This window comes from Ictidomys tridecemlineatus, chromosome 1 (genome assembly GCF_052094955.1).
Source record: "Ictidomys tridecemlineatus isolate mIctTri1 chromosome 1, mIctTri1.hap1, whole genome shotgun sequence".
NCBI classification, from domain to species: Eukaryota; Metazoa; Chordata; class Mammalia; order Rodentia; family Sciuridae; genus Ictidomys; species Ictidomys tridecemlineatus.
Genome location: NC_135477.1, coordinates 92,074,959 through 92,085,996, shown reverse-complemented (window position 1 = coordinate 92,085,996; position 11,038 = coordinate 92,074,959). Strand labels below are relative to the sequence as shown.

At 38.1% G+C, this 11,038-nt stretch overlaps 1 protein-coding gene across 4 annotated transcripts in view; it reads right to left on the bottom strand.

Moving 5' to 3' along the window:
* Nucleotides 1-4,175: 4,175 nt before the first annotated feature.
* The window catches only part of LOC101958037 (V-type proton ATPase subunit S1-like protein), a 42,532-nt gene continuing 35,669 nt past the window's right edge, over nucleotides 4,176-11,038 (bottom strand). For 3 of the 4 annotated variants that reach the window (XM_040272026.2, XM_040272028.2, XM_078044643.1), the window contains exon 9: nucleotides 4,176-10,752. In XM_040272026.2, the coding sequence (XP_040127960.2) occupies nucleotides 10,450-10,752 (303 nt within the window). In that variant the 3' untranslated portion in view covers nucleotides 4,176-10,449. The remainder of the gene's footprint in view (nucleotides 10,753-11,038) is intronic. The other variant, XM_040272029.2, reaches the window with a different exon arrangement.

Sequence of the window (11,038 nt, the reverse complement as noted above, 5' to 3'; positions counted from 1 at the left end):
TCTCCCTCTGCTTATAAAGCAGGATTCACCAATGAGGGCTCCATGCTATCAATCTTATTTAATCCTAATCACTTCCAAAAGGCCCACCTAAACACTTAGTGAGATTAAGTCTCTACCCTCTTAAAATCTCACAATGGAGATTAAATTTAACACATGACATTTTAGGTGACACTCAAGCTATATTCAAACCACAGTCCTTCTTTTCTCCAGAATTCTCACCCCTGTATATTTCTGGTTAAGGTGGACCATATTTGAGGGACATATTTGCATGAGATTTAGAAGATGGAAATGAAGCAGCACCCATATTGGTTCTTAAACATCAAAAGGTAGAGGTAGATGTTTTCATAGCTCCAATACATTACCATTTACTTGTTGGCCCACTGTGTTGGCATGGGGCAGTATCCAGGCCTGCAGCTGCTTTGCCTTTCTCTGGGTCCTCTTTTACTGTATCCAATTCCTGGATATGCCAAGTATGTGTTTAGTCCTATGACAGATGCACCACTTTCTCAATGTTGGAAGCAGTAAGAACTGACACAATTCATCATTGTGGTTCCAGCTCCTCTTCATAGATTTCAGCTTGTCCTGGCCCTCCCTGCTTTATATTCATCTTCCCTTCCTAGATGCCTGCTCTGAAGACTTCATACCATCAGGCATGATAATAACAGGCTCAGAGGATGTTTAACCAGCTTCCACAATTGAGCATAATGTCAAATCTACAGAAAATATTATACATATATAAATGTATATACATATATACATACTTATATAGGTTCTTCCTATGATCCTAGAATGGCCCCAGTATTGTGTTCTCCTGATTGTATATTTTTGTAAACATTGAAAAAATAAGGTTTTTTAAACACCACAAATTTTTATTAGTTTTTAAAATTATGTGTGAATTGTTTTCTCTTTGTTAATAATCACCCTCAAGCCTAGTTTCTATTTGTAATTTCACATTTCTTTTCTTAAATATGGTCTTCTAATAGTATATGATTCAAAATTTGCATCTGTCTTTACAGAGTTCTGCACTTGAAATCAGTTCAGAATTGATCACCATGAAAAAAAATCCAACAACCTTTTTCAGCTGGAGGATTAAATAGAAGTAAACTACAAGTGAGTAGAGATCAGCAGTCCCAAATTCTGACCACAAAGCATTTAAACATGAAATGGATTCGGACAATTCAGTCTCCCTTATAGTTTGCATCAAGGAAATAGCAATGTAAGAAGCAGAGTGTACAGAAAAATCTGGCTCAGGCTTGGAATATGCACATTCTCAACAAAAGGAGGGATAGAACTGATGGCCTAGGAACTGAAGAAAGGAGCTGAAGGCTGACTAAGGTCAGATATTTGTCAAAGTCTCCCAAATATATTTTCCTAGACCCTAGACAAAGAGAAAAAAAAAATTAAACAGCGAGAGATTCTTAAATCTCACTGGACTATTCACTGAAACAGGAACAGGAATGTGCCTTGTTTGAAGAGAAGAATCTGGGACTACAGAACAGCTATTTAAGCCAAATGCCCCACATGAATATGACAATAAACCTTTATGATTATAAATGGGTTTTTCTCAGAATGATGTCACTGCTGGATAAAGCTGAACATTTTGAAAACACTTTATCACTACAATATCACTGTAACAGTTGATGAGACACTTTATAATGGATGGAAATTTAGCTCCTTAACCAAAAATTATAATAATATGCATTCTACAACAAAGTATTTTCCACCAGGCGACCAGCACGCTGGTTTCATTAAAGAGGTTCGTGGCATAGAAGTTAACTAGTGAGATCAAAGTAAACACACACAGACTCAATTACTTTTTTCTATGAACAGGTCTGAGATGGTTCTCCCCTTAAACCACCGGATGGGGCAGCAAGGCACTCAGGACTAGCAGGAGAGAGAGAGAGCACACCAGGGAGTGGCCTTTTATTGGGGAACAAGAAATTCAGGGGAAAATTCCATCCAATGAAGGTCGAGGGGGGCAGCATTCCAAGGTCAGGGTCAGTGATTGGTCTCAGGGTCAGTGATCAGTCACACCCCCACACAGACTGGCTCTCGCACCTGGAGAGGGTGGGGATAGCTCCGACACAGTTTGGCCAGAACACCTCACACCCAATCCAGGAGGTGCCCAATCACATGCGAGAATGGCTTCCCACAGTATTTTGTAAATAAAAAAATTATTTTCTTTGTCTTTCTAAGCTTTATTTATTTATTTTGTAGTTTTAGACAGACAGCATGCCTTTATTTTATTCATTTTTATATGGTGCTAAGGATTGAACCCAATGCCTAACATGTGCTAGACAAGCGCTCTGCTACTGATCTACAGCCCCAGCCCTGTTTTTCTAAGCTTTTATGTGATAACTTTTACATTGAAAAACTAATATGCACAATTCATAACCTAAACTTACAGACTTTTAAAACATCTTAGAGGGACAGATAAATGAAGAGTTGTTTTTAAATCTGGCTATAGTGCAGCTGAGTGACTTTTAAAAAAGAATTCTTATAAGGCATAAAGGCTTTTTTCTATAAGAACAATACTCTATTGAGCATTTTGATTATTAAAGTTGAGATTCTTAGGTTCTAACTTTCATAGGGGAGTTCTGATATATAATCAAATTGCTCCAAATACTAAAGGAGGATATGGGGGAAAAGGTTCACTCATACTTTGCTGGTGGGACTGCAAATTGGCACAACCAATCTGGAAAGCAGTATGGAGATTCCTTAGAAAACTTGGAATGGAACCACCATTTGACCCAACTATCCCACTCCTTGGTTTACACCCAAAGGTTTAAAATCAACATACTATAGTAATGCAGCCACATCAATGTTTATAGCAGCTCAATTCACAAAACCTAAACTGTGGAACCAACCTAGATGCTCTTCAATAGAGGAATGGATAAAGAAACTCGTATATGTACACAATGGAATATTACTCAGCATTAAAACAAAATAAAATTATTACATTTGCAAGTAAATGAGTGGAATTGGAGAATATCATGCTAAGCGAAGTAAATCAGTCCCAAAAAACCAAAGGCCAAATGTTTTCTCTGATAAGCAGATGCTGATCCATAATGAGGGAAGGGGGGCTTAGGAAAAATGGAAGGGGGGCTTAGGAAGAACTTTGGGCAAAGGGAAAGGAGAAGAGGGGAGGGAATACAGGGGCAAGAACGATGGTGAAATGAGATGGACATCATTACCATAGGTACATGTATGACTGCACATATGGTGCGACGATACATCCTGTAAACTAGAGAAATGAAAAGTTGTGCTGCAATTATGTACAATGAATCAAAATGCATTCTGCTGTCATATATACCTAATTAGAATTAATTAATTAAAACAAATTTTAAAAAGAACTGGAAGCATCTCATTGTGGGCTGAAAAACCAAACAAAACCAAAAAACAAGTTCCTGAGAATAAAAGGATATATATAGGATTGAGAGGAAGTAAGAGAAGTCCCTAAGATGGTGAAATTTGAAGGTCAAAATAGAAACATGGCATGTGACAGGAAATGAGCATTGAACATTCATGAACAGAAAATTTGGAGTTATGTCTTTCCTTATGCTATACTATTCTATTATTCACCAACATTCTGTAAAAGTCTGTGATGCTCATGCCAACAGCAGGCAGCAGCTCCAGGAACTGAGAATAATGGGAGAAGATGAAGGCACCAGAATGGTGACTATAACCAGTAAAGGCAGAAAATCAAAATTAGAAAACAACAAGAATGCAGGTCACTGCCACTGGTGACATAATCCACCTGCCTATTCATTTTCAGCTGTGTTGTGAGCAGACGTATTTCTTTTCTAAAGGAACTCAAATTATTTTGTTAGGGGAGTAAAACACAGGTTAATTCCAAAAGGCCAAAGGATTCAGGAACAGTGAATTTGGCCAGTTTGAGAGTTACATGTGTTACAAAATAGCAACTGCTATACCAATTAAATCTAACCACTTGCATTTGACTTATTTTTTCTTAATAAAAATATCAGAAGATCCAAGCCACATTTTAAATTCTGTTTATTTGGAGTTAGAGGTTTTGCTCTAGTACCATTTGGTCCTTATAAAGTGTTGTTGACCTCAAGAGCTAAAAAGCATCATGCAGCAAACATTGCAAGTTCTGTCATACAGACTGACATCTCAAATATAGTTGGTTATCTCTAAGAATCACATGAGAAAGCTGGATCAATTGATTTTATTAATTATTTTTTCAACCTGTGCATAGTGAGGACTTGGAAGGCAAATGGGAATAAAGACAGAAGGGACAGCTGTTTGATATTCTTCCCAGAAGACAGTGTCCCCTCTGTGTGTCTCCTCTTAGTAAAGGCAAGTGATTTCTTTCCTCCCCACTGCCACCAGAAGAAGTGAATCCTGTGATACTAAGGTTTCTTTGAGGACCTAGTTCCACATTTTCTCTCCCTCTGATATCTATGTTTTTAATCTTTCCCTTTACCTTAGTTCCTTCCTGCTAGTACAGGGGATTCCCAACCAACCACAGAGGCAATTAACTTGGAGGGGCTCCATCCATGTAGCTTGTGAAAAATGATTTTTTTATGCTGTACATCTAAGCTGGAGAATATTCAAGAGCTGCCTATAATCCCACTGCCACATTCTAATACACTCTTTTGAGTGAGAAAGCCCCAGTTTGCTAGCTGGTAATTATCTATAGCCTGAACCCTATCTCAGCTACCCATGGACCTTTATTCAACAGGTATCTAAAAGGAAGAGTGGGCTATAGAACCTTGAAGATTGGGCTAACAATGTGCAGGTATTTCCACGGTAGAGTATTATACATAGGAACATCATTCTTTATAATATTGCAGCAGGAAAGACAAAAACCAAGTAAACAAACCCTCAGAAGCATAGCCTTCCCCTACAATATGCTCAGCTTTCTTCTATCTTATTAAAATCTTATTAAAATGGTTGCCTTCAATCCCATCTGAAAAACTGTACAACTGCTAGATATAAAACCAACAACAACAAATAAAATTTAATTTGTCCAAACCTCTGCAAAGGCCCAAGTCTCAATAGGAAACAGATGGTACCCTCAAATTAGGATAATTTAAGGAGGGCTTAATTTTAAAAGTACCATTTACAGAGGCCCTAGTAGGGTATAAGATAGCCACAAAGAACAGTGTAATGAACTGGGGCTAGTAGCAATGAAGTTGTCACCAGCCCTGCACCCAAGAGAAAAGGATGTTACTAAAAGCAGGAGGCTGTCTTGAGAGATACATGTAATCAAGGTGTTCTAACTGGGAGAAAGCCAGGGGAATAATACATAACAAACACCCTGAACTATTTCCACTTCAGTCCTCCAATGGAGTATGATGTTCATCAATGACTTCCTATTGACCAAACCTAAGAAATAAACAATTTGTAGTTCTTTTCTAGCTTGATTTCTCTCGATCATTTAACATGGTTGACTATTCCCTTCATCTTAGAAATCTTTTATTTTTCCTTTGGTTTCTGGGACACTATTCTTTCTTGGTTTGCCTTCTTCCTCTTTGATTGCTTCTACTCTAACTCCTTTGCAGGTTTGTCCATAAATGCAGTGTTCCCCAGGGGTCTATTATCAACCCATCTTTTTCTTCTGAGGTGATCTCATTTCTTTCTCCATCACCACTAGTCACCTTGTTTTCAATTTTTCCCTTATGGCCATTACTACTTGTCTTAATTTGGGTTTCCTGAGCAGATCCTAAGACAGGGATTTAAATGTAAGAAGTTTGTTTGGAGGTGATGTCAGGAAATACCACTATAGGAGTAGGAAAGTGAAACAGGGAAGAGGGGAACCAATAAAGTGAACATTCTCAAGCAAGATTTCACAAGGGGTAAAAGAGCTTACTCCTATTGGGGAACTCCAGGAAACAGTCTAGAGTTATCTCATTCAAGGGACAAAATGAACTGGAGCAATTATACAAAATTCCACAGTTGTTGGATGAGGATCACTCTTAGGGTACATTGATATATTAGTGATTCCAGTCTGTCATCAACACAGACAGAGCAGCCCATGAGGACCGACTGTGGCAATGAAAATGATAGGGGCCAAAAGAATATGGGTGGGACACAGATAGCATCTGCTTTGTTCTAAATCTCTATTTCTGGTACAGATACTCTGTTTTATCCTAGATCTATACATCCAACTGCCTAGATAAACTGCCTACTGGAACTTTCCCCTATCACCCTTATCTTTTTAATCCCTGATCACAAAACTGACATCACCATCCTTGCAGTGCTCAAATAAGACACCTACCTCTCCCACACATCCCACCTGGGCGAAGGAAAGGGTTTCCCTCTGGAGGGATGGGCTGACTAAGAAACAAAAGCTAAGAAAATAGTACTACAAAATAACCACAGAGCTGGTTTTCAGAGCTGGAGCAGTGACCAGCCAACCTGACCAGACTGGTGCAGCTTCTAACAAAGAAGCCAGAACCTGGATTATTTATATCAGAACAGATCAAAAGGATTGGATAGAAATTTCTCCTCAAAAACAGGATAGAGGTGGGGACAGGTAGGCTACTCAATTCTTAACAGGTCATGCCCATCTTCCCATGTTATGCAGAACCTTTTGGCAGAGCTGAGTGGGAGTTCACAATGTACTGGGCCATCTCAAAACCAGCAGGGTTGCTGGTAGGAGTTCCCAAATACCAGATCTTCCCATTCAATAGCTTCAATGCTGATCTGGACCATGCACATTTCACAGTGGCTTCCCGCACCTACCAGTCATTTCTGACTTACTAATTGACTGCCAATCTCTTAAAATTCTTCTAATTCCTATCTCCCATGACACTGTCCTACTTCAGGTCTTATTCTTATTTTGCCCTAAACCATTGTAATAATCTCCTAATTGGTATTTCCGTCTCTATTCTATTCACACTATATCCCATGTAATCATCTTGTGTTAAGTCTTCCAAAATCCTCACAAGGACCTCTCCATTGCCTAAATTCAATATTTTAAATCTTTATTAGAACATAATATCTGATCCCCCTCTTAATCTCCAAGTTCTCCTTCTTCATTCCTCTAAATCCCATGTGCCTTCCTACAGACATGTGTTCACAATTCTGCACACATGTTAGAGTCTTATGTGTTTTCTTCTGCTATGTTTGTCCTTCTCCACCTTACCTACCTAGCTACTCCTACTCGTGTCAAATATCACTTTCTTTGCCATGTTTTTCCATACCTTTCAGAAAAAAAGAGAAATACCGCTGAGGCTATGCTTCTGATGCACTAATAATTACATAGCAATGATGACATATCTGGTGGGTTAATAGAAAAAGTATCTGTAATAATAGCATAACTTCTTAACCTGAAAGTAAAGAACATATCAGAAGCAATGCTAAAAGACAGATATCTGATGAGGAATAAACATATAGTTATTTATAATCATGCTCAACATTAGACATAAAAACAAAAGCCTTTCTTAAGCGGTCCTTCATTCAAGGAGACTGAGTAATCAAAAACTTAGTTCTGAGAATCTACCATAATTGCTTAAGTAAGACTTTTTAATACCAGATTTAGATGATGATGATGATGATGATGATGATGGTGATGATACAGATAAGAGTGTTTCAGTAAACTATCTATCCAAATATATCATAGATCAATTTACGATTAACAAATACAATCTAATCTGATTAACACTCTTACCCTTTATCTCTTTTAGGTTACTTTGATGCTTTTTGATTTCTGCCACTCTAGGATCTCAGCACCCCTATTGAGACCAAGAATTCCATTTCAAGGATGGCATCTCCTACCTTCATCCATAACCTTCAGAGAACAGCCACTAGAACACTTTTCAAGAAAATCTGGTGCTATAATCCCAAAGCATCTCTTTGTACTAGAACAAAGGGCATTCCTCTGGGACTTCACGAAGAAAGCTGTTACAGGAGAGAAAGCAGTTTACACATGATAAATCCATTCCTACATCCCAATTCTCTAAGTTATTAAATTTCTTTTCTTCCTTCATGTAATTCCAAGGCATTTCTGATCTCTACACTTCGCTTAGGGTATGATACTACTGAGTCTAGATTTTAATCAAAAAACTGTTAGAAGCACTCCCAACTGCTCAAGCCAGCTCATTTAATCCTCAATCTCTGTTAAGAGAATCCATATCAAACAATTCAGTTCATTCTAAAATTATAAACTTCTCTCCTTGAGTTTGTACCACCTGAATTCATTCCAACATATATTCTCCCAAATCCTTTGTTACATAAGTTGGTAAAACTATTTTTGCAATTCTCTTCTCCGTGATTTGACTTTGCACTTGGCTCCCTTGGATATGCTAGAATGTGACTCTAATTACCTAAATGAAAAAAGGAAAATTGGCACCCCTTGTCTAAATAAGTATCTCTGGTGAGGCTATCACAGGATCTTTGAGCAAGGCAGGAACGGCTTCATCAAGTTGTTCCTTCTAATAAGAAAAACTGAGTATGGAGTTTGAGAATTCAATATTGTTAAAGTTGTCTAAACTTTCCAAAGTTACCATTCCTGTTCTCAGCGTTTCTTTATTGTCATCAATATTCTCATTTTCAAAAAAGAGATCTTGTATGGGTGTGAATTCCACATACAAAAGCATTTTGCAGGATCAGACCCAAATTCAATTTTTAACATGTCAGCCCTTTGACAAAAGGTAAGGAATCCCTTTAGATCAGTCATGGACACTTGCCAGATCTTTGACCATGCCTGAAATGTGAACTTAAAATTTTGAATTATCGTTTCTTTCCATAAACCATCCATTACAGAAAGAGCTAGCCTAGGCTGCAGGGTATCACCCATAATTAGGTTGACTATATATCCCAGTTTTCCTGATTCCACCCACATCTACTATCTTGGAATTTTTAATGATGTTCCCTTTCACTTTCAAAAATATCCTAGTTTGAACAATAAATTTTATTTACTTTTTTGTGACTATAGCTGATCAAACAGCCATTTAAATCAGCAGTTGACACTTAAAGCAACAGCAATGGGAATCTCAATTTCATTACTTAATGCCTTGGGCTGTCAGTTTACCATTCTCTTATGCTAACAGAGTTTCCACTGGTTTTAGCCAAATAGAATAATAATCAATCCTAGAGTCTCATTTTCTTGGGATTCTGTTCCCTGTAATCATCTTAGTACTAACAACTTAAATAAATCAGGATTCTTAGTTACAGACTGCAGAATCTACTCCAGATATCTAAACTGAAAGGAACTATGATCTTACAAAATTTTAAGGCAGTTTGAACCAAACCTACATTCACAGCCAATAATAATGCAGCTAAAATAAATGCTAAACATGAGACTGTTCTATTAGCAACTTCACTGTCATCATTACCGATGCTTGCTGCCTAAGGTGGGACTAGATCTATAACACAGAAGATTCCATTTCTCTGTCAATAACCCCCACCTGAGATTGTTCTCATCTGCATTCTAAGTTCTATGCAGGGCTATCTTCTTCTAGCTAAGGTATAGAATCCTAGATAGGAAAATACAACGTAATTTTACATTTATGAGCCCTTTGATACAGAAGGCATATTAGAGAGGCTTTGGTGAATTAGAGAGTGAGTCAATTTTCAGAGTCAGCCCAGAACTCAAAAGGATTAAGAGATTCATATGGAAGAAACCAGTGGTAAGAATATCAATGGTGGCCCCAGAATTTCTACTAAGGAAGAGTTTAGAGGACACTATCTACTTGGAAGGGGAATTAGAGGACCTCTCTTGAATCTGTATTTGTACAGCAAGCACATTGTCTTATTTAGCTGTGCTGCTTGTTTCTAGGGTACTCAGGAGAGTTTGTAGAGGTCTAAATCAGACAAATGAGATAAACTTTTGCACCATGACCAGATGGAAAGATAAGATATACCAAAACTATGACCCCCTAAGACACAAACTGGGCTATCTGCTTTTGAATAGCAAAGTTAGTGGCAAAAAGGTCCTAAGATATGTTATTCTACTACATTGACCACAGTTTCTCCTAAATAGTCCTATGAAGGAGAGGAAAAGGCCATTTTTAAAAACAAAATTGGGACATAATTTCTGAAAATAAATTAAGATACAAAATATCTTAAATTCTGAACTTCCAGATTAATTGGGTCTATTATTTCTATTCTTACCACATCTAAATTGGCACAAGCAAGGAGGACCCAAGGAACAAGTGTGTTCCTTTGTCTATGTTGCATTATGCTCATCATCCACACACACACATACCCATTTTCCAAACCTGAAACATCCCTTCACTTTCACGGTAGGTTTGGGGCAACCGTTGTATTTATTTCTGTGGGATCTGTGGGATACTTTTTCATTGTCCCAAGTTTATCTAAGTAATCAGTGGATGTTTCAAAACCCAAAATTGTGTATTTTCTTTTTTGTATTTTTTTTAATCAAGCCATTCACAAGTGAAACAACACAGAAGAGAAACCACATCTTTAAGAGCCATTGTGGACATGGTGAGAAAGAGAGAGGAGAGAGGCTCATGCTTGTTAAACATAAATCTTGCAGATCTGTTGGCTCCTCAGTTCATAGCATTCAACTCCCTGGCTCCTGAGCAGTTCCTTCTCCTCTGCCAGGTCTCGAGTTTTCAACGGTGGGAAATGAGTAGGAGAGGTGATAAATTCATAGTGCCGGTCCAGATAGCGCAAGTAGATGAGCATATGCAGGGCATAGGCCAGCACCAGCAGCAGGATCAGGGACATGGCCAGGCCAATCAAAACAGCTGGAGAGAAGGAAGAGGTGCAGTCCCTGGCCTTGGCAAACTGCTGCCCTTCAGTGGTAAAGCCTTGGATCTGTCAGGAGATAAAAAAGAACTGAAGTGGCCTTTGCCTTATCTTCCAGGATCAACTTTCCACTTGGGCTCATGGTTCTGGAACTCTAATTAGGCAGATTTAACACACTATCACCATATTTGTTGCATAATGTAATCACATTATCTGACAAATATGATTGTGCTTACGAAGACAATGAAATTTGATTTTTACTTTAGGACTGACCCAGAAACTCTGGGATATATGGCTATCATATTTAAAGGGCTTGTGAAATTTAAACCTCTGAAATAAAACCTCTTTTAATCTG